Here is a 27,518-nt window from a genome sequence, read left to right on the forward strand (position 1 = left end):
TCGTAGGTCTTTCAGGGTACTGTCACGGTATTGATAGGTTGGTCTGGTTGAGAGTCTGTATGCTAGAGGACATGTTTCATAGGTCTTTCAGGGTACTGTCATGGTATTGATAGGTTGGTCTGGTTGAGAGTCTGTATGCTTGAGGACATGTTTCGTAGGTCTTTCAGGGTACTGTCATGGTATTGATAGGTTGGTCTGGTTGAGAGTCTGTATGCTTGAGGACATGTTTCGTAGGTCTTTCAGGGTACTGTCACGGTATTGATAGGTTGGTCTGGTTGAGAGTCTGTATGCTAGAGGACATGTTTCGTAGGTCTTTCAGGGTACTGTCACGGTATTGATAGGTTGGTCTGGTTGAGAGTCTGTATGCTAGAGGACATGTTTCGTAGGTCTTTCAGGGTACTGTCATGGTATTGATAGGTTGGTCTGGTTGAGAGTCTGTATGCTAGAGGACATGTTTCGTAGGTCTTTCAGGGTACTGTCATGGTATTGATAGGTTGGTCTGGTTGAGAGTCTGTATGCTAGAGGACATGTTTCGTAGGTCTTTCAGGGTACTGTCATGGTATTGATAGGTTGGTCTGGTTGAGAGTCTGTATGCTAGAGGACATGTTTCGTAGGTCTTTCAGGGTACTGTCATGGTATTGATAGGTTGGTCTGGTTGAGAGTCTGTATGCTTGAGGACATGTTTCGTAGGTCTTTCAGGGTACTGTCATGGTATTGATAGGTTGGTCTGGTTGAGAGTCTGTATGCTAGAGGACATGTTTCGTAGGTCTTTCAGGGTACTGTCATGGTATTGATAGGTTGGTCTGGTTGAGAGTCTGTATGCTAGAGGACATGTTTCGTAGGTCTTTCAGGGTACTGTCATGGTATTGATAGGTTGGTCTGGTTGAGAGTCTGTATGCTAGAGGACATGTTTCGTAGGTCTTTCAGGGTACTGTCATGGTATTGATAGGTTGGTCTGGTTGAGAGTCTGTATGCTTGAGGACATGTTTCGTAGGTCTTTCAGGGTACTGTCATGGTATTGATAGGTTGGTCTGGTTGAGAGTCTGTATGCTAGAGGACATGTTTCGTAGGTCTTTCAGGGTACTGTCACGGTATTGATAGGTTGGTCTGGTTGAGAGTCTGTATGCTTGAGGACATGTTTCGTAGGTCTTTCAGGGTAATGTCATGGTATTGAAAGGTTGGTCTGGTTGAGAGTCTGTATGCTTGAGGACATGTTTCGTAGGTCTTTCAGGGTACTGTCATGGTATTGATAGGTTGGTCTGGTTGAGAGCCTGTATGCTTGAGGACATGTTTCGTAGGTCTTTCAGGGTACTGTCACGGTATTGATAGGTTGGTCTGGTTGAGAGTCTGTATGCTAGAGGACATGTTTCGTAGGTCTTTCAGGGTACTGTCACGGTATTGATAGGTTGGTCTGGTTGAGAGTCTGTATGCTTGAGGACATGTTTCGTAGGTCTTTCAGGGTACTGTCATGGTATTGATAGGTTGGTCTGGTTGAGAGTCTGTATGCTAGAGGACATGTTTCGTAGGTCTTTCAGGGTACTGTCACGGTATTGATAGGTTGGTCTGGTTGAGAGTCTGTATGCTTGAGGACATGTTTCGTAGGTCTTTCAGGGTACTGTCACGGTATTGATAGGTTGGTCTGGTTGAGAGTCTGTATGCTAGAGGACATGTTTCGTAGGTCTTTCAGGGTACTGTCACGGTATTGATAGGTTGGTCTGGTTGAGAGTCTGTATGCTTGAGGACATGTTTCGTAGGTCTTTCAGGGTACTGTCATGGTATTGATAGGTTGGTCTGGTTGAGAGTCTGTATGCTAGAGGACATGTTTCGTAGGTCTTTCAGGGTACTGTCACGGTATTGATAGGTTGGTCTGGTTGAGAGTCTGTATGCTTGAGGACATGTTTCGTAGGTCTTTCAGGGTACTGTCATGGTATTGATAGGTTGGTCTGGTTGAGAGTCTGTATGCTAGAGGACATGTTTCGTAGGTCTTTCAGGGTACTGTCATGGTATTGAAAGGTTGGTCTGGTTGAGAGTCTGTATGCTTGAGGACATGTTTCGTAGGTCTTTCAGGGTACTGTCATGGTATTGATAGGTTGGTCTGGTTGAGAGTCTGTATGCTAGAGGACATGTTTCGTAGGTCTTTCAGGGTACTGTCACGGTATTGATAGGTTGGTCTGGTTGAGAGTCTGTATGCTTGAGGACATGTTTCGTAGGTCTTTCAGGGTACTGTCATGGTATTGATAGGTTGGTCTGGTTGAGAGTCTGTATGCTTGAGGACATGTTTCGTAGGTCTTTCAGGGTACTGTCATGGTATTGATAGGTTGGTCTGGTTGAGAGTCTGTATGCTTGAGGACATGTTTCGTAGGTCTTTCAGGGTACTGTCATGGTATTGATAGGTTGGTCTGGTTGAGAGTCTGTATGCTTGAGGACATGTTTCGTAGGTCTTTCAGGGTACTGTCATGGTATTGATAGGTTGGTCTGGTTGAGAGTCTGTATGCTTGAGGACATGTTTCGTAGGTCTTTCAGGGTACTGTCATGGTATTGATAGGTTGGTCTGGTTGAGAGTCTGTATGCTTGAGGACATGTTTCGTAGGTCTTTCAGGGTACTGTCATGGTATTGATAGGTTGGTCTGGTTGAGAGTCTGTATGCTTGAGGACATGTTTCGTAGGTCTTTCAGGGTACTGTCACGGTATTGATAGGTTGGTCTGGTTGAGAGTCTGTATGCTTGAGGACATGTTTCGTAGGTCTTTCAGGGTACTGTCACGGTATTGATAGGTTGGTCTGGTTGAGAGTCTGTATGCTTGAGGACATGTTTCGTAGGTCTTTCAGGGTACTGTCATGGTATTGATAGGTTGGTCTGGTTGAGAGTCTGTATGCTAGAGGACATGTTTCGTAGGTCTTTCAGGGTACTGTCATGGTATTGATAGGTTGGTCTGGTTGAGAGTCTGTATGCTAGAGGACATGTTTCGTAGGTCTTTCAGGGTACTGTCACGGTATTGATAGGTTGGTCTGGTTGAGAGTCTGTATGCTAGAGGACATGTTTCGTAGGTCTTTCAGGGTACTGTCACGGTATTGATAGGTTGGTCTGGTTGAGAGTCTGTATGCTTGAGGACATGTTTCGTAGGTCTTTCAGGGTACTGTCACGGTATTGATAGGTTGGTCTGGTTGAGAGTCTGTATGCTAGAGGACATGTTTCGTAGGTCTTTCAGGGTACTGTCACGGTATTGATAGGTTGGTCTGGTTGAGAGTCTGTATGCTAGAGGACATGTTTCATAGGTCTTTCAGGGTACTGTCACGGTATTGATAGGTTGGTTTGGTTGAGAGTCTGTATGCTAGAGGACATGTTTCGTAGGTCTTTCAGGGTACTGTCATGAACATGTTTGATTGTTTTGCAGGAAACCTAACAGTACTATTCAGAGACCACAGAAGGCTGACTGCTATGGTCCTAATTGCATAAATCTCTTAGCCAAGAATATACTCTTTCAATGATGTGACTCTAAATGCATAACGTCTAATTGCACACAGCCCACAGCTTGACGATTACCTCTCAATCTAACTACTGTAATTCAGTGGGTTCTCTCACTTTGTCCGTCTGTTTTGGCATCTTTTACACTAGTGTAATTAAAAACGACTTAGCTAGCTGTATTGCCGTGTAGTCTGAGTGTAGTTTTAATGGATTCTGAGGGGGGATTACAGACCAGGCTTCTGTCTTACAGTAAACCCAACAGGGTTGGTGTTTGGCCAAAGCCCTGTGTTTGTGGCTAGAGCTGGGTCTGGTCCACTGTGACACACTGGTCACCAAGGGCTCTCCCCTACAAGCCCACAGAAATGCAGGTCCAGACGCCAGCCACCCCTGTCGCTAAAGGATTTGTGCTGGAGGAGGTGCCTTTGCCAGCGTGTGTGTGTGTGTGTGTGTGTGTGTGTGTGTGTGTGTGTGTGTGTGTGTGTGTGTGTGTGTGTGTGTGTGTGTGTGTGTGTGTGTGTGTGTGTGTGTGTGCGTGTGCGCGTGTGTGTGCGCGTGTGCGCGTGTGTGTGTGCGCGTGTGTGTGTGTACATGCCTGACTGTGTGTGTGTGTTCACTCTTTGTCTCAGTCACTCAAAGCCCATTGATCCAGCATGAGCCTCAGAGGGTGTGCCAGCCCCTGTGGTGGGGAAGGGAACTTGACTTTGAGGAAACACGTCTGCTTGTGGCTCGGGGTATATGGCGGACATGAGCAGAGGGAACATCTGACACACTTGTGGAGCCGTGTTGCACTGAGCAGCTCCGGAGAGAGGAAAACATTGGTCCTCAGAACTGGGTGGATTTATGGCAAGCCACTGAGGGTCAAAGGACAATTCAGGAACAACTGAGGTAACAGAGGATAATTGGAGGTGATGGGGCATACAGATTTCAGAGTGTGTTTTATCGCTGCAGACTAGGAACAGTTTGTTAGTGAATGTAGGTGTACATGTACTCTATGTTGTGCTGGGTTGGCAGTAGATGCTATGTGCCTCTCCGGTGTTGTCTGTGTGATCGAGCTAATATGTGTCATTAAACCAGGGTTCTCCAACCTTGACCCTGAAGAGATACCCTCCTGTAGGTTTTAACTCCAACCCCAGCTGTAACTAACCTGATTAATCTTATCAACCAGCTAATGATTAGAATCAGGTGCGCTAGATTAGGGATCAAGTTAAAACCTACAGGATGGTATCTCTCCAGGAACAGGGTTGGAGTTAAAACCTACAGGATGGTAGCTCTCCAGGAACAGGGTTGGAGTTAAAACCTACAGGATGGTAGTTCTCCAGGAACAGGGTTGGAGTTAAAACCTACAGGATGGTAGCTCTCCAGGAACAGGGTTGGAGTTAAAACCTACAGGATGGTAGTTCTCCAGGAACAGGGTTGGAGTTAAAACCTACAGGATGGTAGTTCTCCAGGAACAGGGTTGGAGTTAAAACCTACAGGATGGTAGTTCTCCAGGAACAGGGTTGGAGTTAAAACCTACAGGAGGGTAGCTCTCCAGGAACAGGGTTGGAGAGCCCTGCATTCAGCTGTTGATGGGAAGCATAGGTGCTGTGAGGGGCACCTGAATGGCTTTACATACCATTCAGCTTGGTAGTGGACGATTGACAGGATGGGATGATGTGAGGGAAACTGGTGTGAAGATGTGAAGGAAATTGAACACTGTTAACATGGCATTGCAGTGACTATGGATATCCATATTAGGCAAACGTCCAATTCCGTAACACGTTACATTAGTGTTGCTATCACTGTGTAAAATCTATTAAGTACAATTTAATAATATTGTAGTTACTCATTGTTTCATAGGATCTACAGCAGCAACCCTTAATCTAAGCCACAGGGTGAAGTTACTCATTGTTTCATAGGACTCACAGCAGCAACCCTTAATCTAAGCTACAGGGTGAAGTTACTCATTGTTTCATAGGATTTACAGCAGCAACCCTTACCCTAAGATACAGGGTGAAGTACAGTGTAAAACTGAGTAATTACATTACTAACTGGAGTAATTAGACTGTACTAAGGGCTCTGTAATGTAACGTGAGTCAGTCCATCTATATCACCGCTACTGAGCGGAGAAATGACTCATTCCTTAAGTCTTGTTCATTGAGCTTTTTGGAGATTGTAGCTGAACAACACAGAATAAACTATAATTCAGTAGGAGAGTAGCATCTCTTATTGCCTGAGGAAGTCGGAGGAACAGACTTCTATCCAACACGGCTCCAGCTATACTTCACCGACTGAATTGCATAATTCAGACTCTCTCCCATTGATCTGACTCTGCTCAGGTCGGCTAATTCATCTGGCTGGAAAGGAAAGTGGCTAAACGCTCATCTAAGGCCAGCTAGCCAGTAGTGAACATCAATTGACCCATTAGTGAAAGAGCAAGAGGTAGGGCATCCCTGCCAACTGGGGGTACCAGGGGGGAGAAAACGTGGGAGGAAACCTTGAATACTTTACATGTGAGGGATGGTAGCGATTCCAAGGGGCATGCCATTCTCGGTGGTCGATTCTGGAATTCCGAGCAAGCCTTTCTCCAAACAAGCGGCTTGGGGTGTTTTGGGGTTGGGTTTGCTGGGAACTGAGACTGGGAGTTTCTGTAGACCACATCCTGACCCGCAGTACAATATTGTCTCAGTGGGGAGACTGGACGAGCTCTCTTCAGAGGCAGGCTGAGCCAAACAAGAGAAGAAGAATCTCAAATGTGTTTCCTTGCACATTCTCTCTCATTTACACTTGAGTCATTTAGCAGCCGCTCAGAGGCACTTACAGTTAGTGCATTCATCTTAAGATCGTTTGGTGGGAAAACCACATATCTCAGTCATAGTAAGTACATGTCTCCTGGGTGTTTTTTTGTTGGTCTCCTCAGGGGAGGTTCCTCTGCCCATTTCATCCAACGGGTTTTGAGAAGGAGGCGAGGAGAGAGGATGCGAGGAATCAAGAAAATGCCATTGAGATTCTCTCAAGGACAAGGCAGTGTAAAGGGATTACAGTCTGATTATGTCTCTTTACACTGGGTTAGCCATGTGGGGAGGAACTCACACGCTGTTCATTAAGACATCACGTCGGAGCTCCGCGTCTTTTAAGCGTCTCTTTCATCTCACGGCATGTTTCACGCTTCTCTTCCACTGTTAAATCTAAGGCTTTCTGACAGCGACACTTCTCTAATTGTATATGGAGTAGCCAGGGGAATTAGATGGGCACAAACAGGGCCCTTGAACGGAGCAGTTTTCTTCTTCTTCTTTAGTCGTTGGTGAAGAAATGATGGTCTGACAGAGAATGACAGCCTGGATCGTAAAAGGCTCTGTTCAGCAGAAAGATAAAGCTCATTTCTGGCGTCGCTAGTCAACCGCAGCACATCAGCGGAACGCAGACATGACGTGGGCTCAGTTCACTGTCCTTCTGAAGTCGCTGGAGTCTAAGAAGCCCCAGTGTCTCTGTAGTTGGCACTGTACTGATGTATAGTTTTACAGATTAATCATAGAATCGCTCAAGAATTGTAAAAAATTGATATTATGATTGAATTAGTTGTCTGTAATTGTTTCCATATGTCCTTCGTCTATGCTTGATGATGTGTTTTAATGTATGCACAGAGCCGTAAACAAACTTTCCCCTTGGGGATAATAAAGTGATTCTCTTTATTTTTACAGAGACTTGAGGCAGTGATGCCAGCTTTCCCCGAGCAGCACTTGAACCTAGTATTTTCCCTCAGAGAGAGCCTCAGGCTGCATTAGTCAGTTGAAGTGAGGTTGCTTGGTTCCTTCTCCCGTCACATGGTCCAATGGTCACATGGAAGGTATAACAGAGTTAGGTGTTGGTTAAGGACTCGTGAAGCAGCCCGGCGCCATCTGGGGCCAATCTGTTGGCAGTGCGCAAGACGGACAGATGAGGGACACGCAGCATGCGCCCATCCCATTAACCTCGGTCGCCCGACACTGTCAGTGTTAATACAGTCTGGTATTAGCACTCTTAGATGGATCATGTATACCTGGGGTGAAGTGTAGGCGTGAGTTCCTTTGTGGCTCTACACTGTTCAACATCTGCCCTGTTTTATTGCACCGGTTGGTTATTGGATTTGCCAGCTCCAGCTGTCAAGCCTATTCTTATGAGATGATGATCAGTTGGTCTGGTAATGATGTGACATATGAAGGTTCATGACGCGAGGCTGGGGAGTGTCCCTGGGTGTCACTATGATGCCATATATCCCTCTCATTCAAATCTGGACCTCAAAGCCAGTTCCACTACTTGTTGTTATTGTTCCCCTCTTACCAGAGACTGATTTAGACCTGGGATACCAGCTGGGTGCAATTAATTATCAGGTTGACCAGAAAAACCAGCAGTACCCTGGACCTCGTAGGGTAAGAGTTGAATTCCCCTGGAATAGATAATTGACCTGAAGTTGCCGTGAGCAGCTGGATAGTTGGAACAGTGTTTTCACCATCTATAAATGCAGTTGGATATAATCATTCTCTAGTCACAACTCTGGCCGTCGTATTCTACAGTCCTGCTGATTTTCCTTTCTCTCTCCCACTTACTTGATGAATGTTATCCATTGGCAGCTCACGCACCTCTCCCAGGTAGAAATATGTGCCTAGTTAAATGAATGAAAATCAGCTGGTCTGTGAAGGATTGAAGCTGTGCATCTCTGTTCGAGTTTCTATCTCATTGCTCATTGCCATGGATTTGCTCCAAACCCTCATCCAATTTCCATTCTTCCTGCATGAAGGCCATGGGAGGACATTTTTTGGGGGTGGGGGCAACCCTTTCACACAGTAGACTATTCTAGAACTGACGAGGGAACACCTACAGGCCTGTTATGTCAGTTCTACCCCACATGGACCCTTTTAATCTCTCATTATAAAACAAGAGGCTCGACGGATGTCCTGTTAAAAGGGGAAACAGCTGACCTGTTAAAAAGGTTCTGCCAGGGGATTGCTAACCTTTGATCTATCTCTGTTCTCTCCTTCACAAAGCTGAAGTTCCTGACCGCCTCCATCTGTCTCAGTCGCTCTCTCTTTCTCTCTCTGCCCTTTTTTCCTCCATCTCTCTTTCCCTCGTGTTCTCCATAAATATGGTACACTTCCCAAAATACTTTTTTTATGGACAGTCCATTTACGCTCCAAGAGATTTCAGCTCTGAAAAAGACCCTTCACTTTTTCTTGCGACTTTTATTATGGTTCCATTCTGCCTTTCACCGTCTCGACACAGCCACCCTCTCAATCACCTTCAATGTGATAGGGGTAGTGTCACCGCTTCAATCAATTGTTGAGGATCGTCACAATGTCCTTTCCTCTAAAGTCTACAATCTCTGCCCTGGAGCAGAGACATGGGATTCATCCTAAATGGCACCCTGGTCAAACGTAGTGCACTATTTATGTAATAGAGATGCTATTTGGGATGCACCCACAGTTTGTAGGTATTGGGGGTCGTGAGAGGTTGTCGGTGGCAGGAAACGGTGCGAGCTGCGGCATTTCTCACCTTGCTACTTGACTGGTCAGCAGGTTATGTAGACGGACATTTTCAGATGCCAACGCTTCACCCTGCTGGTCTCCTCTGTGAAGAGCCTCAGACACGATAGACAGAGCTCCCATTGTAGCCTGTCGACAGCAACGTCCGCCCACATTGTTGCACTGCTGGGCTCACGTATGATGAAGTCATAGTGGTAGTGGTGAATTCTTAGCTACCAAGCTGTGGATGCTACTGGTTGACGGATTATACTAATGCTAAATGAATTTTAATGTCTGAAAAAAAATCCTCTTGGCTATTCTATTTGTGTGTTTTTGAACAGGGTTGTATTTTTGCGGACTGTGTTTCTGTATTCGTCTTCAAGAAAATTAATACAATGGTGGAATTAATACAATGGTGGAATGAAGTTTCATTTGAAAACATACAGCAAGACAATTCAATGTAGGACCAGCCCCAATAAGAAGCTTTGCCCTCTCTGCTAAAGCCGTGAAATACTAACATGACTATTAATGAAGTCCTCTTCACACTGAGGAACAGGGGAAATCAAATAAAACACAAGTGCATTAACATAGGAGAGAGACTGTATATTTCCCAAGTTTCCAAGGTTTGTGTAAAACCTGCCCTATCTGACAGCCGTATGAAAGAACCAGTCAGTGGAGATGATTAGGACTGTCACCCAAAATCTGTATTGAGTAACTAAAATATGCAATAACCCCATTTATCCTCACACACCCACTATCTGGAGCTTGACTGATATTAGATTAACCCTCAAACACACACTATCCGGAGCTTGACTGATATTAGATTGGAGCCGGCTCCTTACAGTGGATTTGATTACCCTGGGATGATGTGGTATCGAAGCCCCCTCTGCTGTAATGTGTCAGTCGTTTGTGTCAGTCGTTTGTGTCAGTCGTTTGTGCCAGTCGTTTGTGTCAGTCGTTTGTGTCAGTCGTTTGTGCCAGTCGTTTGTGTCAATCGTTTGTGTCAGTCGTTTGTGTCAGTCGTTTGTGTCAGTCGTTTGTGTCAGTCGTTTGTGTCAGTCGTTTGTGCCAGTCGTTTGTGTCCGTCGTTTGTGTCAGTCGTTTGTGTCAGTCGTTTGTGCCAGCCGTGCCTATCAATGGCAGTAGACCGCTTGAGAGACTCCATTTTTATTCATGGCTTATCAGCTGTCTCCCACTTTGGATGCATGGAGGGTGATGGGCCTGCTCTGAGGGGGGCTGGGGATCGATGGAAAAGGCAGCATGTCAACCCCCTCTAGAGCCGACTGCTGAGGTGATGGAGGGATAAGAGAGAGAAAGAAAAAGAGGGGAAACATTAATGGAGAACGATAGTGTGTCGTTGGGGGAGGGCATGAGCCACTTCCTTTCAGGTTGTTTTCAGAAGCGGCAGGCAGCAGAGAGTGAAAGCACCAACTGCCTCACCTTTGCTGTAACATACATCACAAAAAGCCTTAAAGGGGACATCTGTAGTTTGCTTCATCCATTTTGGGACTTCTAAATGAATGAGATATATTCTTCAAGAATCAATAGGTATAACTATTGATTCTTGAAGAACTATTAATAACTAAATGCCTCATGACCGTCTTTCAACTGTCGGACCCCATCAGAACCCAACATATAAGCTTGTTTTATTCCAGTGTTTGTAAACATTGTAAATGTAAACAAACACTGTAAGTCTCAAAACATGCGTAAAAATATAATTGTGATTTATTTGATCAGTCCTTGCATCCATAGCTCTGTCTGTGAATTTGAGAGTGGTTACATTTCTACAGGCCTATCCCTCAGCTTTTTACCAAAACAGAGGCATGGGGGCTGCCTTGTTGTTGTTTCGATGACAGATTGCCTCTTTAAACCAGAAACCCCTCCCCTTAAAATTAAAAGAGCCAAATACATCAAGACCAAACAAATAAATGGTCTTGGTCAAGTTTCTTCTCCCCCTAAAACCTCTCTGTTTCCCTCAGCTGTTTTCAGTTTCAGAGCGAGAGGAGGCCTCGTCGGCCTGTTAACATGTGGAGTTCAAAGCCCAGGCCCGACTACAGTGATTAAAGCACCATCATGCTGTAAAGCATCTCAGTTATGTGACGTTCTAGCCTAAATCATCGGCTTGCTCATTACACTCATTAGACAAGGGCCCACAGGAATTTATGGCCCATCACCACCACAGCCGGGTGTGCTGTGTTCACCCTTCTGTTCTGACAGTGTTCAAACTCAATGGAACAGGTTTGGAAAGTAAAAAAGCTTACATGGGTCCCTGCCAACTTTTGAAGCACTCTTAGCATAGCACTGAGTTAGTGGCAGTACAGGCGGCATGGCTTCTCTGAGGGTAAAATGAGAATGAAGAATCTGTGTTGTTCTGAGCCGTGGGTGAAGCACCAACCCAAGGTAATCTGTGTTGTTCTGAGCTGTGGTGAAGCAAGGTATTCTGTGTTGTTCTGAGCCGTGGTGAAGCACCAACGCAAGGTATTCTGTGTTGTTCTGAGCCGTGGTGAAGCACCAACGTAAGGTATTCTGTGTTGTTCTGAGCCGTGGTGAAGCACCAACGCAAGGTATTCTGTGTTGTTTTGAAAACAGATTGCTTTTGGTGAAGATCAATTGTAATTGAGGCGTGGCCCATTTGTATTTGACAGTTGTGTCTGAGGGATAACACTTACCAAATGTGGCGGTTACTTGAAACCGTTGGAGACCCAAAGTGCCTCAAAACACATTTTTGGGACTTGGGAGCGATGTGAGCAAATTAAACTGCAAACATTTATTCAGCATCAGAGTCTCATCTTTTGATCTGTGCAGTGTGTGAATTAAACATGGTTTGATTTACGATGATTATAACGCCAACAACAATAAACTTGAACAAGATGACTTCAGTATTATGTCAATTGTGCTAAAATCAGCAGTCATTTTCCAGTGGTGTATGTTTGTGTTCTTGTCAGTTCCCGAAAGTGCAAATTTGGTAAAAATTTCCCTCATCAAAATGTTCCATTTCCAAATGGCTTTTAATGACTTATGTGGATCTGTAAAATGTCCATTTTACATCGGAGCAAGAAATGATCCGAGTTCCTCGAGAAGCAGTTAAAATATATGACAAAGCCAAACCACCCACCAAAATTCGCAGTTTGTTTAGCCAGAAAGCAGTGGAACATTAAGGCTGCACTTATCAACAACGCTTTAAATGACCATTCAGCTTTGTTTCCGTCATTTAAATCTAAAGACTGACAGAAGATAATCAGCTCTGATCTAATAGCTCTCTGGTGAGAACGTCAGAACGTCAGTTGCAGAACATTGCCTCAGATTTGATCGGTTACATTTTTGTCTTTTTTTTAAACGAACAGACAGGATACAGGTCTCTCACTCTCCCGGACAGATCTACTGTCTGTTTTCCTATGGGTTGACTCCTCTGTCTTTGCGTCGCCCGTTCAACATGCCCTGCCTCTCTAGTCTCTGTCCTCCCCCTCTCCCTGCCTGGCCAACAGATGCACGGAGCTGCGTGAAGGCATCCGTGGATATTTGACTTGACGTTGTAAATATTTTGAAAGTAGCCGTTTCAAACAGAATTATTGAAACATTAGTCCAAGGAGGCTGAGGTGATACCATGCGTGTCCCGTTAGTTACATTTCATCTGTGTTTGTATCACACTAATTTCCACAGATGCTTTGTGCTCATCTCAATTTGTCTGGTAGCCTCTGTTTTTTTCCCCCACAACCGCCCTCAATGGAACAGCACCAATGTGGATTTGATACTTCACCAACTAGACTAGACTTAATTGGGGAATGATGACCATAATGTACGGTGCTCAGCACGTCACTCCGCTGAGATGAATGTCTCAAACACATTTTTACGAGAGAAGGGTATAATCAAACTGTTAGGTTGTTGGGGGTGTCTGGCTAAGCATATGTGGAACATACCACATGTGAACAGCCCGACATCTGTGCCTATTTTTTCCCTTCAAGTTCTGTTTGTGTTGTGGAGGCAGATGAACAGGCTGTGATCCCCATGTTCTGGTCCCGACCCTGTTGATACAGGCAGAGTAAACAGCCATCCATCCTCCTGGCCCTCTCTGTTGCAGGCTACCACTGGCTGGTGCAGGGCTGGAGGCTGGAGTGGTACATTACATTGAAGTCAGACGAGACCCACCCGTCTGTACGACTGGCTGTAAATACACCTCCTTTCACCCTGAGACGGGTCAGGGCCAGGCTGGGGCTGGACACCATCCGTGTAATGTTGATACGCTACAGAATGTGCTCTTGTTACAACTGAAATGTAGTCACAACCAAGATGTGTGTGGATCTGAGAGGGCTGGCAGGCGAGAGCGAGGGCGTCGTCAGAGACGCCCGGCGGTCCTCCTCTATTGTCTTATTAAAGTCTGATGTCATCACTGACGTGCATTTATATTACAGTCATTTAGTCAACAGTCTAGGTCAGACTCCAGACCAGACTACTGAGATGGTGTCCCTGTTCCTTTGGGGGGCGTTTCCCCTCAGGGCTGGTTAGGGTTTAGACTGAAGCAGCACGGAGAAGGATTCCATTAAACTCCACTACTGCTGGACGCCGCCTGTCTGCCCAGCCTAGCCAGCCAGCCCAGCCCGCCCTCACAACAGCCCCAGTACAATACGGCCCAGTGGAGCTCTCTGCCCTGTGGTGACCTTCTCATGAAAGCCCTCTGTGCCGAGGGCTGAGACTACCCGCCATGCAAACGGTGGCAGGCGTTAGCCACTCTCAAGGAATGCACAGTGGTTCATATATAAAAGGGTCAGTGCCTAGATCTCAGTAGAACTTTGTCACTCTGAGGGAGGTTGAGTATCGCTGTTGACTCTACTGCTGCCTGTCAGCTGTGTATTGTGTCGTAATTGGCCTCAAGTGGGCCACATCTCCTGTACTGTATACATACTGCATATTGACCAGGGCTGGGGCTGTGGGCTGTGTAGGTGGGACACACTGTGGTCACTATGTCAGACGGCCCGGCTGACTCCTTGTGTCACGTTCGGGTCAAACGGGCTCTGCCATAGTCAGACAATGGGTGCTTTATGACCAATGGGTTGATCAGCCCCTAACTCTGTCCCCCTGAGACATTCTGCACATTGAATGTTAAGTAGCCACTCCATGACAGTCCTCCACTACCACCATGCTTTCCTCCACTGACTATTGTTCATCTCCTCATATTCTTTCTGTCCTCAGACTGAGAATTTGGACGCCTGCCTCAGTTTCCTGGATGCAAGAGGAGTGAATGTACAAGGGCTCTCCTCAGAAGGTAAGACTGAATTCTTATGTTTTTAATGAAGATGAATGTATAATGATGATTGTTAACCCATGAGGCTTGAGACAAGGCTAGGAACTAGGACTGTGGTTGTACGGTTTCTTAAGCTACCCCAACTGGACTCTATTTATATTTCTTCTTGATTTGGGTTATTGGGTCACGGAAGGACGGTGAATTTCTCATTTGGGTCTCGAGCTGAAAAATGTATCACAGGATGGAAGGAAGTTAATGTGTCGTTGAGAGTTATAGCAGGATCGGTCAACCTAACTACACATAGTTTTTGAATGGCCCATTTGAGGTTACTCTCCTCCTACAAGCTGCTATGAATCAGATATACAGCCCTACTCGTATGGGTGTTAACATGTCTGAAGTTGCCCCACAGTAACTGGCCAACTGTTATTTAAGACCAGTGTTTGTTTCCTGGACCCCCGTCAGTTTAACTCCCCTCTAAAGTTTGGGGAAGTGACGATGCCCTTGACATGTCGGAACAGCCCAAATAGCCGTCCCAATACTCTGACCAGATACTCTAAATTCTGTCCCCCTAAAAACAGCAAAGTGACTTTGCCAGTCTGGAATAGAAGAGGGTACCTAAATATACAGGCTATTGGGTTACTTTTTTATAGCCGTGGGTCTCTGTCCCCCTGGGCCATGTGTATGAGGAGTGGGCCAGGCGTGGGTCTCTGTCCCCCTGGGCCATGTGTATGAGGAGTGGGCCAGGCGTGGGTCTCTGTCCCCCTGGGCCATGTGTATGAGGAGTGGGCCAGGCGTGGGTCTCTGTCTCCCTGGGCCATGTGTATGAGGAGTGGGCCAGGCGTGGGTCTCTGTCCCCCTGGGCCATGTGTATGAGGAGTGGGCCAGTCATTCCATATACCCCTAAGCTAGTGAGGACTATGCTTCATTGAATTAGCTGTGGATTCTGCAGACTTTTGAGGCCTCCATACGCTTGTGCTTAGTTTTTACGAGGCGTGGAATTTGAAAAGAAACGGGGCGTTTGATGTACTTGGAGGGTATAGGATTTTTCCAGAAAACAATCTAATAATCTTCTAGGAAAAAAACTCCAGAAAGGCGTCTTGTGGGCGACCTCAGCCTCAGATGTGCCAGATTGAATGATCTTGTTTGTCGCATGCGTCAAAGTCCCGGAAACACCCCTGATATAACTTCATAGCATGCGTCAAAGTCCCGGAAACACCCCTGATATAACTTCATAGCAAGCAAACAAAGACTTAATACAAAGCATAATAAAACTGGACTTCCTCATTTTCTGTTCAATGAAAACAGCCAACAAACGGTACAACAACCATTCAATGTCCAGCACTCTTTTGTTCTGCCAGGGTCTTCAACACCCGCTTTTCAGTTCTACCAGTTAACCCGCAGATAGGTTCATCCGTGCCCGCTGAGATCTATTCAAGGGTCACTCGCTCTAGTCTAAACCAAATATTTTAAAAGCAGGTGTGAACCTCTAAAAGTGTCCTTCCTGCAGTTCATAGCCATGTACAGAGAGGGGTCATCCGTGGCAGGTCATTAAGTGGTGGCAGGGTCTGTACGGTGAGGGAGAACCATCTGGACGGCAGGGCCCTGCTCTCACTGTGACGACTGTGACATGAGCCCAAACCTACTCCTTGATCTCTGTGGTCACAGATGCCTGTTCGAATAGGTCTGTTTTTCCTAGCCTGGTTAGCACTTAAATGCCTCTCCTTGCCGGGTCAGTGAGGACACGCATACTCACCCTCCTGATCCCCAACATGGTGATCACGCCTACTGTGTCCACCACTCTGTAAAACCAGCAGTCCATATATTCTGCTTTCATCAGATAACTAGCAGGAAGATGCACAGGTCAGGACCAGTTCTGGATGTAATTCAGATTGTCAGCTGGTTGGGGAACAGAGTATCTGAAAGGGGAAGAGAATGTATAATACGAGGTTTAAAAACCTCAGATCATATCACTTTTGAAAGGGAAATGTATAACTTCCTCTTTCTCTACAGTCAAAGTTCTCAGCCTTGGTCGTTAGGGTCAAATGTTATTGAAAGAGGCCAAGGCTAAATCGGCTCGCGTCTGGGGATTAAATCCAGGAAAGATGAATTGGGTGGGAGCGGTTCAGCAGGCCCATTTTTCCTCAATACTTTTCCTGTACCATTCAGGCCTAGCAGAACCCTCCATCTACCTCCTCCGAAGTCCTTTGTAGCTCGTAAAATCCGCCCCCCAAAAAGACAAAAGGTTAAATGAAACCGCGTCAACCACTTAAAAGTCCCTCGAAGCGGGGCCCATATACTCTGACTGTGGCCCAAGGAGGACTGGCCCCGAAGTGCTGACAGCACTTAGCCCACGTTGCTTTGAAACTGGGCATAAGACATGTGCTCCTGTATGGTGGGGCCAATGGAGCTTAGCATAACTAACCATAATTGGATAATTCTGAGGGAGAGGGTCTCTGGAAGCAGGCTGAATAGAAAGAGTGGGAGCAGGCTGGTAAAGCAGGCTGGTTAAGAGCAGGCTGGCGTTAGAGGAAACCCTATCATGGTGGATCTCCCTCCGTTAGTCGATATCTGGATCAAGTTCAGTTCCATTTTCCTCAAAATCGCAGCTGTTTTGTTTTTCTCTAAATGACAACCCTGCTGCGATATCTGTGTTTAATGAATTTGTTCCACATCCATACGAAGCACGAGGAGACAACTGGTCGCATTGATATCAAATGTCTGTATTTGTCTGAATAGATGTTCACATGGTCAACTGCTTCTATCTCGTACTCTATAGGATGGATTTCCTTGAACCAGATTAAGCCTAGTCCTGGACTAGTAAACACTTTCAATGGAGATTCTCCATTCAGCATGTTTTTTAGTCCACAAACAGGCTTAATCTGGTTCCGGGTAACTGGTCCTTCATGTTTCAAATAGGAACCTCAAAAGGCACTGTATTTCTGTTGTGCTATTGTTTTCTACACAGTAAATCTCTAATTATTCTGTGGCCAGTGACAAATTGCTTTGCCGAATGAATGTGGGACGTTTTCGTTCTTCGAGTGAATACTGCCTGTTTGGACTGCTGCAATGTAACAGTATAAATCACTGCTTCCTGGAGTTTGAAATCGAAAACGTAAAGATTAATCTTTCCAACTTTTTGTAATCGCCAAACAACAGGCCAAGAAAGTTGAGCCCCGTTACATAAACTGCTGTGTCAGCTGTTGAAATCTTTCAAACAGCCTCTGTGTCAGCTATTCTGATATGAAAAGCCATTTCACAAGTGGATGCGTTAGCGCTCCGATGACGGGGGCTGAGTGGAGAGATACATTTTCATTCCTGGATTTCAGATTAATCATATCACAGTTGATAGGCTCCCTTTGTTTTGCAGGGAGAAGTGAACTTTAAAATCATTTTAGAGTAAGTTTAGAGTGAATGTGTGCAACCTAGTCAGAACCCATTTCTCACGAGAACGAAGTCACTCAGCCAGTGGTCTTAGGTGAATCCCTAGTGCAATAATTGTGAAATAGTCCATATCAACAAAACGAAATTCAAAAATAGGTTGCCACGGTTACAGTTAAATTAGACACTTGTTCCGTTAGTAATAGCACACTGTACCTGACTCACTATTTCATTCTCACTTCCTCATTCTGAGACGAAAACAACACTAGATACTCACTTCCCTTGTGTCAGATGTGTGTTTGTGTCTTCTCTTAGCCAAGCCAGGAATCACACAGGGCGGTTAATATATGTCATTTAGCTAGCTGACGCTTTTATCCAAACCAATTATAGTACTGCGTGCATACATTTCCGTATTGTTGGCAGCAGCTAGATTTGAACCCACGTTCCTGATAATGATGTGCTCTGTTCCCCTGTCTACCCGTCAGAGATCCGGAATGGGAATCTAAAGACCATCCTGGGACTGTTCTTCATCCTGTCACGCTACAAACAGCAGCAGCAACAGCAGCAGCAGTACTACCAGTCCCTGGTAGAGCTTACACACCAGACCACCGGGGCGGCGCCGGCCAGCCCCCTCAAAACGCAACCAGAGATGCAGTCCAGGTAGGCTCAGTTGTCCTAAATGGCGCCGGGTGAAGTTGCCGCTAGATGCTGCATTTTGGGTCAGTTTAGCATTTTCCTTACTAATGGTTTACTAGTCACATTTGCAGCCACTATGCTGGTGTGTTATTTTGCTTCTGAACACATTTGATCTTGGGATATCTTGACTGGTGTACGGTTCAAATGGAGTTTGTCTCGTCCAAACAGGTCCCTGCTATGTAATTTCACACCGTTTGTATTTATTATGGATCCAAGACAGCAGCTAATCTTCCTGGGGTCCAGCAAAATTAAGACAGTTTATATCATTTTTAAAAACATTACAATACCGTCAGAGATTTCACAACACACGGTGTGCCCTCAGGCCCCCTGCTCCACCACTACCACATATCTACAGTACTAAATCCATGTGTATGTGTGTGCATAGTGCGTATGTTATTGTGTGTGTGTGTGTGTGTGTGTGTGTGTGTGTGTGTGTGTGTGTGTGTGTGTGTGTGTGTGTGTGTGTGTGTGTGTGTGTGTGTGTGTGTGTGTGTGTGTGTGTGTGTGTGTCGATGCCTATGTTTGTGTTGCTTCACAGTCCCGGTTCCATAAGGTGTTTTTTAATCTGTTTTTTAAGTCATATTTTACTACCTGCGTCAGTTACTTGATGTGGAATAGAGTTCCATGTAGTCATGGCTCTATGTAGTACTGTGGAATAGAGTTCCATGTAGTCATGGATCTATGTAGTACTGTGTGCCTCCCATAGTCTGTTCTGGACTTGGGGACTGTGAAGAGACCTCTTGTGGCCTGTCTTGCGGGGTATGTATGGGTGTCCGAGCTGTGTGTCAGTAGTTTAGACAGACATTTGACCATTTAATAAACAGATAGGAGCTAACAGAGGAACATTTCAACACATTGCAGAAGTAGACAGAAAGTGGACTCTGCCTCTGCCCACTAAGCAATAAAAACAGGAAGGGATCCAGGCCCATGTGATGTAAATAGACAGCCCAGCCTGAGAGAAGCATCTGAAGAGAGGTTTAAAGTGCCACAGATGGGTGGCATTCCCATGGCGAGCTCAGGTTACACCTCCCAACCAGGCCCTGGTCTGGCCTGCTGCTGGTGTATGGATGTATTCTGAGGTACCCTGTGTTGATCCTCTGGTCACTGTCAGGACTGCGGAACGCTAGAGAGGGAGAGAGGCAAGGAGGGGCAGAGTTTGAGAGGCTATAACTGAATAACTGAGTCCAGGGGTATTAGCCTGGTTATGGGTGCACAGAGAGGCACAGCTGCCCCTCATTCCTCCCTCTCGGGCCTCAGCTTTCTGGGACCTCTCCCAGTCAGAGGCAGCAACAAGCGACAGGTGCGGGTCCGATACCCCAAGCCGGGCCTTGGTGATGTCACACAGCAGAAGTAGGCCAGGAGGCCATAAGGAACCAGGAACCAGAGGGCTAGTTAAATGTATGGGGCTGGCTTCCAACAACACCCAGGATCTGCCAGGGTTTCCTCAAGGTCTGCCAGGCCCAGTAACGTCTCATTCCCCTGGGGGAGATTAGTAAATCAACACCCCACGAGATGCGATGCTCCACAGCCCATCACTGCTACAGGAAGCCATTGTTTTCCTAGTAGAGAAGTGGTCTGTGTGGTGGTGGTTTTAATGGAGAACCAGATACGGTGTGTGTCTGCATGTGTGTGTGTGTCAAAAATCTGACGCAAACCAGGATGATTAATCAGTCTGTCATAAATATAGGTATTCAACTGTAGGGGAATATGAGGACATGTTACATTAGCCAATTAGCTTGAGCTGTAAAGTGTTTCAAGTGAAATATACTCTGAGTTCACCTCTCTGCTCGTATGACATGCAGGTTAGCATTCACCTCTCTGCTCGTATGACATGCAGGTTAGCATTCACCTCTCTGCTCATATGACATGCAGGTTAGCATTCACCTCTCTGCTCGTATGACATGCAGGTTAGCATTCACCTCTCTGCTCGTATGACATGCAGGTTAGCATTCACCTCTCTGCTCGTATGACATGCAGGTTAGCATTCACCTCTCTGCTCGTATGACATGCAGGTTAGCATTCACCTCTCTGCTCGTATGACATGCAGGTTAGCATTCACCTCTCTGCTCGTATGACATGCAGGTTAGCATTCACCTCTCTGCTCGTATGACATGCAGGTTAGCATTCACCTCTCTGCTCGTATGACATGCAGGTTAGCATTTTTCATCATGAATCTTGTACTGCTCTGCAGAGTGGACACTAGTTGGAACAGCCACAATGTCATTGAACCTAACCTTAACCCTAGCCTTAAGCACACTGCTAACCTTAACCCTAACCACACTGCTAACCCTAATGCCTAACCCTAACCTTAATCGAAGACTAAAAAGCAAATTTTTGTTTTCATACATTTTTACAGTATAGACAATTTTGACTTTGCAGCTGGCCCATCTAGCAGAGGTTTTTTCTCAAGGACAAGACTCATCCCAATAAACGTCAAATTGTCTGATTTCACAGACGTGACCAGCCCTGTCTGGATCTCCTGACCAAAAATACAATCTAGGACAATGTAGTCTGATCCACTGAACAATGTAGTGTTGCTTTTTATAAAGCAATTATCAATTATCTTTCACTCACTTAATCACACACACTTACACACACACATACACACACATACACACACACGTACACACACACGTCCTTCTCTCTCCCCCCAGACACCAGTGAGGCCGATCAGGGCTCCAGCAGCAGGTGCTGGCTATAGAAAGCCTAGTGCTGCAACTGTAAATGTGAGCAGGCCAAGTGCTCTGTACGTGTGTGCGTGTGTGCATGCGTATATGTTGGGGGGAAACTCCCCATTGGTGGCCTGCGACACCCAGGAGCCTCTGGGGCTGGAACTGTAGAAGGTAGTGGGGCAGCATCGGCGATCCCTCCCACTTAACTCATCATGTCCCATGGTGAACAAGTTGACCCCCTTGTCTCGCGCTCGCGCCTGCCCACCGCCAAGCCCCGGGAGAGAAAGAGTCGTCTGCTCTATGGGAAAGCCAAGCCAGACCCCTCTAGGTACTGTACTGAGTAGAGTGTCTGTGCCTGTTGGCTCTCTGTTCTGATTTAAAGCCAAGCGTGGTACTGCTACTGTAGTTGGATTAGGAGACTGTGTTGATGTCATCATGAACTGGTAATTGACTGCCTTTATTCAAACTAGTTTCACGTCTATGCTTAGTATTATTGCCTGCATAGGTTTTGATGTGTTATTTTGTGAAGTTGGTTGAAAGGGAGCTATGAGTTGCTGCTTGTGGAGATGTTTCTATATGTTGTGTCTTTAAGTGAATCTACTCTATAGTCTGTAAGTGAATCTACTCTATAGTCTGTAAGTGAATCTACTCTATAGTCTGTAAGTGAATCTACTCTATAGTCTGTAAGTGAATCTACTCTATAGTCTGTAAGTGAATCCACTCTATAGTCTGTAAGTGAATCTACTCTATAGTCTGTTAGTGAATCTACTCTATAGTCTGTAAGTGAATCTACTCTATAGTCTAAGTAAATCTACTCTGTAGTCTGTTAGTGAATCTACTCTATAGTCTGTAAGTGAATCTACTCTATAGTCTAAGTAAATCTACTCTGTAGTCTGTAAGTGAATCTACTCTATAGTCTGTAAGTGAATCTACTCTATAGTCTAAGTAAATCTACTCTGTAGTCTGTAAGTGAATCTACTCTATAGTCTGTAAGTGAATCTACTCTATAGTCTAAGTAAATCTACTCTGTAGTCTGTAAGTGAATCTACTCTATAGTCTAAGTAAATCTACTCTGTAGTCTGTAAGTAAATCTACTCTATAGTCTAAGTAAATCTACTCTGTAGTCTGTAAGTGAATCTACTCTATAGTCTAAGTAAATCTACTCTGTAGTCTGTAAGTGAATCCACTCTATAGTCTAAGTAAATCTACTCTATAGTCTGTAAGTGAATCTACTCTGTAGTCTGTAAGTGAATCTACTCTATAGTCTAAGTAAATCTACTCTGTAGTCTGTAAGTGAATCTACTCTATAGTCTAAGTAAATCTACTCTGTAGTCTGTAAGTGAATCCACTCTATAGTCTAAGTAAATCTACTCTATAGTCTGTAAGTGAATCTACTCTGTAGTCTGTAAGTGAATCTACTCTATAGTCTAAGTAAATCTACTCTGTAGTCTGTAAGTGAATCCACTCTATAGTCTAAGTAAATCTACTCTGTAGTCTGTAAGTGAATCTACTCTATAGTCTAAGTGAATCTACTCTATAGTCTGTAAGTAAATCTACTCTGTAGTCTGTAAGTGAATCCACTCTATAGTCTAAGTAAATCTACTCTATAGTCTGTAAGTGAATCCACTCTATAGTCTAAGTAAATCTACTCTATAGTCTAAGTAAATCTACTCTGTAGTCTGTAAGTGAATCTACTCTATAGTCTAAGTAAATCTACTCTGTAGTCTGTAAGTGAATCCACTCTATAGTCTAAGTAAATCTACTCTATAGTCTGTAAGTGAATCTACTCTATAGTCTAAGTGAATCTACTCTATAGTCTGTAAGTAAATCTACTCTGTAGTCTGTAAGTGAATCCACTCTATAGTCTAAGTAAATCTACTCTATAGTCTGTAAGTGAATCCACTCTATAGTCTAAGTAAATCTACTCTATAGTCTGTAAGTGAATCTACTCTATAGTCTAAGTGAATCTACTTGGAGGTTTCTGAGTGGTGGTGTTTCTATGTTTCTATATGTAATGCTATGAGCATTGCTGTCTTTTCACACCGGCATCAGTTCATCACTATATTGACAGTTGCGTCTAGATTATCCTTTGAGCTTTAGATGAGCTGTATACATCATTTGATAGAACTGAAGTTATCAATGTGGTAAGGGATTGAAGGCGCTAGGCAGCCCCCTGTGTGTCTTTACTTTGAGAGGTAGAGCGAGAGATACTATTCCCACTCCCTGATTTAGCCTGGTTTAAAAGGGCGTGTGTGGGTGCATGTGTGTGTGTGTGTGTGTGTGTGTGTGTGTATGCATGTGTGGGTGTGTCACTGTCGGAGGACATACCTACTGTCAACAGAGGAATCTGCCGTTGTGGATCATGGAGGGATTAGCTATTGGCTGACCTCAGAATTATGACACTGTTGAGGCAAAGTGAATAGATAACCACAGCTCATATCTAATAGGACAGCGATGCCTCTCCAATATAGCTCTCATATGCTATGGGTAAGGCCGTTGTCGCAGTTCATGAGATTGCGCTCGGTGATGTATGTCCTAATCAATGTGACCTGGCATATTGTACAGCGTATCTTTACCTCATATGTTTTCTCCACATGGAAATATATTAAAGGTCGTGGTTTGGATAAACGCTAGAGGGTAGGAATATACTGTGGCTTTTATGTTCCAGCAGACTTTATAGGGGATGCATTGGGCCACACTGAAACATGTGCTGTGCAGTCCCCTGTCAGTTTAATTAAGTGAAACACATGCTGCTGTACAATTTCAATGCACTGTAAGCTAGTGTAGCGCTAGCTCTTTCTACCAGTTCCACAGACCAGTAGCTAGTGATCTAGCCCTGTGACCCTCTCTAACTTTAATTAAACCCCATCCGTTAACCTGACACTAATGCCTATTCACAATAGGGCCATCTGAAATATGAAACTCAGGGAGAAAATGGGAAAAGATCCAAGGCACGTTCATGATAAAAGATGAGAAAGGTTTGAGCAGAGTTGTTGCGCCCACGTTGCGGCTTCATCCTCTGGGAATGATGGCTTCTATTAATCATGGCACCACGGCTATCTTCCCTACGTGAACCATTTACTTTACCCCTCACACAAAGGATTCTGGGAGGAGAGTGGATAGCGGAGTGAGTGGGGAGCATCGTTGGTTATGGGGTTTTATTACGTCTCTGTCAGATGCCATACATACACCTTCCATTAACACAATAATATGAACAGGTAGATATAATGGGAAATTGCCCTGTGTGTGTTTTTGAAGCACTATGGTACTTCCCTAGCGCTTAGATTTCTTTCTTTTTTTTCTTTAACCTTTTAACCAGGTAGTCTAGTTGAGAACAAGTTCTCATTTACAACTGCGACCTGGCCAAGATAAAGCATAGCAGTTAGACACATACAACAACTCAGAGTTACACATGGAATAAACAAACATAGTCAATAATACAGTAGGAAAAAAAAGTCTTTATACAGTGAGTGCAAATGAGGTAAGATAAGGGAGTTAAGGCAATAAATAGGCCATTGTGGCAAAGTAATTACAATATGGCAATTACAATATGGCATTTAAACACTGGAATGGTAGATGTGCAGAAGATGAATGTGCAAGTAGAGATACTGGGGTGCAAAGGAGGAAGACAAAATAAATAAATACAGTATGGCGATGAGGTAGATAGATAGGCTGTTTACAGATGGGCTATGTACAGGTGCAGTGATCTGTGAGCTGCTCTGACAGCTGGTGCTTAAAGCTAGTGAGGGAGATATGGGTCTCCAGCTTCAGTGATTTTTGCAGTTCGTTCCAGTCATTGGCAGCAGAGAACTGGAAGGAAAGGCGACCAAAGGAGGAATTGGCTTTGGGGGTGACCAGTGAGATATACCTGCTGGAGCGTGTGCTACGAGTGGGTGCTGCTATGGTGACCAGTGAGCTGAGATAAGACGGGGCTTTACCTAGCAGAGACTTGTAGATAACCTGTAGCCAGTGGGTTTCGCGACGAGTATGAAGCGAGGGCCAACCAACAAGAGCGTACAGGTCGCAAGGTGTGGGTAGTATATGGGGTTTTGGTGACAAAACGGATGGCACTGTGATAGACTGCATCCAATTTGTTGAGTAGAGTGTTGGAGGCTATTTTATAGATGACATCGCCGAAGTTGAGGATCGGTAGGATGGTCAGTTTAACGAGGGTATGTTTGGCAGCATGAGTGAAGGATGCTTTGTTGTGAAATAGGAAGTCGATTGTAGATTTAATTTTGGATTGGAGATGCTTGATGTGAGTCTGGAAGGAGAGTTTACAGTCTAACCTAGGTATTTGTTGTTGTCCACATATTCTAAGTCAGAGCCGTCCAGAGTAGTGATGCTGGACGGGCGGGCAGTGATCGATTGAATAGCATGCATTTAGTTTTACTTGCATTTAAGAGCAGTTGGAGGCCACAGAATGAGAGTTGTATGGCATTGAAGCTCATCTGGAGGTTGGTTAACACATTGTCCAAAGAGGGGCCAGAAGTATACAGAATGGTGTCGTCTGCTTAGAGGTGGATTAGAGAATCACCAGCAGCAAGAGCGACATCATTGATGATGTCTACAGAGAAGAGAGAAGAGAAGAGAGTCAGCCCAAGAATTTAACCCTGCGGCACCCCCATAGAAACTGCCAGAGGACCGGACAACAGGCCCTCCGATTTGACATACTGAATATCAGAGAAGTAGTTGGTGAACCAGGCGAGGCAATCATTTGAGAAACCAATGCTGTCGAGTCTGCCAATAAGAATGTGGTGATTGACAGAGTCGAAAGCCTTGGCCAGGTCGATGATGCTCTATGATACTTCCCTAGCTCATTGAAGCTCAATGGTATTTCCTTAGCTCATTAAAGCTCTATGCTACTTCCCTAGCTCATTGAAGCTCTATGGTATTTCCTTAGCTCATTAAAGCTCTATGCTACTTCCCTAGCTCATTGAAGCTCAATGGTACTCAATGGTACTTCCCTAGCTCATTGAAGCTCTATGCTACTTCCCTAGCTCATTAAAGCTCTATGCTACTTCCCTAGCTCATTGAAGCTCTATGGTACTCAATGGTACTTCCCTAGCTCATTGAAGCTCTATGCTACTTCCCTAGCTCATTAAAGCTCTATGCTACTTCCCTAGCTCATTGAAGCTCTATGGTACTCAATGGTACTTCCCTAGCTCATTGAAGCTCTATGGTACTCAATGGTACTTCCCTAGCTCATTGAAGCTCTATGGTACTCAATGGTACTTCCCTAGCTCATTGAAGCTCTATGGTACTCAATGGTACTTCCCTATGGTACTCAATGGTACTTCCCTAGCTCATTGAAGCTCTATGGTACTCAATGGTACTTCCCTAGCTCATTGAAGCTCTATGGTACTTATTTAGCTCATTGGCATACAGCAGAAGAAGAGCCAGGCATAATGGATATCTCAGAGGTCAATTAGTAGCCACCCTTAATGGTGTTGTCAGAAACCGAATGTTTCTGGTTCTCAGGGATACAGAATTTTCAATCTAACTTCCGTTTCCCCTAAATAATGGAAGTGGGGACTACGCCCAGGTGCTTTTCTTCGTCTGCTATGTTTGGTTAATTAGTAGCCAACAATGACTTGGCACCTCCTCAAAATCAAATCAAAGCCGTGTTAATTTACTAGGGAGAGAGAGCGTCCACAGTTACGACTTAGACAGTCAGTTTGACTAAAACTCATTAGAGTTGGGGGTAATTTGAACAGGAGCACTACGCTACACCAAATGATCGTTATCACTTTCATTGGGAGTTGGGAGTTCATTGGGAGGCCGACCATGCATTAATAAGGGTATGGCTCTGTGTTGCCCAGTTTTAATCTAAGATAAGATCTCTTCAGTAGCCCTAATGAAACCAACTGAGAAATAATGTCAAATAAATTATTTATTTATTCTGTAAAATGGAATACTTTCTCATCACAAGTGGCACCAAAACCTCCCTCTCCCAACTTCCTTCCATCTGTCCTTCCTTTTCCTGTTTCTCTCCCATCTGGGAGGAAGTGACCTGTGAACCATAAAGATGACCTGAATATTTATATCTTATAAGAATATTCAGAAATGCAATCTAAATGCTTTTGATAATCTGCATATCCCTTCTGTCGCTTCTGTAAAACTGCACTAATTTTGCCCTTGAAAACCGCAGTTATTTTATTCCGATAATTATTGAGTGTGCAAATTTACCCAGCATGCATTAAGTGTTCAGTCTAGTCTTCATTTACATTCCAAGGCAACTGGCACTGGGACTGGGTATCACTCACCTCTTATGGGTGGGTTTATTGGCCCTCATCTCTTCCACTAGCCTAAAACTAATAACTAACAAACAGATATACACAGAGGACATGTCCTGACTGTCGGGCAAGATCAGGTAACTCTAGATGACCAATGCCATTGTTTATTCAGAAACCTGTGTGTTTTGTTTGTTTGTGATGACAGTTAAAGGCCAGGGAGGTCAGCTTTCCTGAGTCCACTCTGGCGTTGTTAGGAGTCTTAGTGGGTCAGCTTTGGGAATTAGGCTACAGTATTGCATGTGTGATTTACAGAGTACAGTCGTGGCCAAAAGTTTTGAGAATGACACAAATATTAA

At 44.9% G+C, this 27,518-nt stretch overlaps 1 protein-coding gene across 8 annotated transcripts in view; it reads left to right on the forward strand.

Annotated features, from left to right (window-relative positions):
- nav3 (neuron navigator 3) overlaps nt 1-27,518 on the forward strand; it is a 244,596-nt gene that overhangs the window by 78,149 nt on the left and 138,929 nt on the right. For all 8 annotated transcript variants that reach the window (XM_031815430.1, XM_031815427.1, XM_031815428.1 and 5 more), the window contains exons 4-5: nt 14,129-14,201; nt 18,044-18,218. In XM_031815430.1, the coding sequence (XP_031671290.1) occupies nt 14,129-14,201; nt 18,044-18,218 (248 nt within the window). The remainder of the gene's footprint in view (nt 1-14,128; nt 14,202-18,043; nt 18,219-27,518) is intronic.

This window comes from Oncorhynchus kisutch, unplaced genomic scaffold (genome assembly GCF_002021735.2).
Source record: "Oncorhynchus kisutch isolate 150728-3 unplaced genomic scaffold, Okis_V2 Okis09a-Okis19a_hom, whole genome shotgun sequence".
In the NCBI taxonomy this organism is placed as follows: Eukaryota; Metazoa; Chordata; class Actinopteri; order Salmoniformes; family Salmonidae; genus Oncorhynchus; species Oncorhynchus kisutch.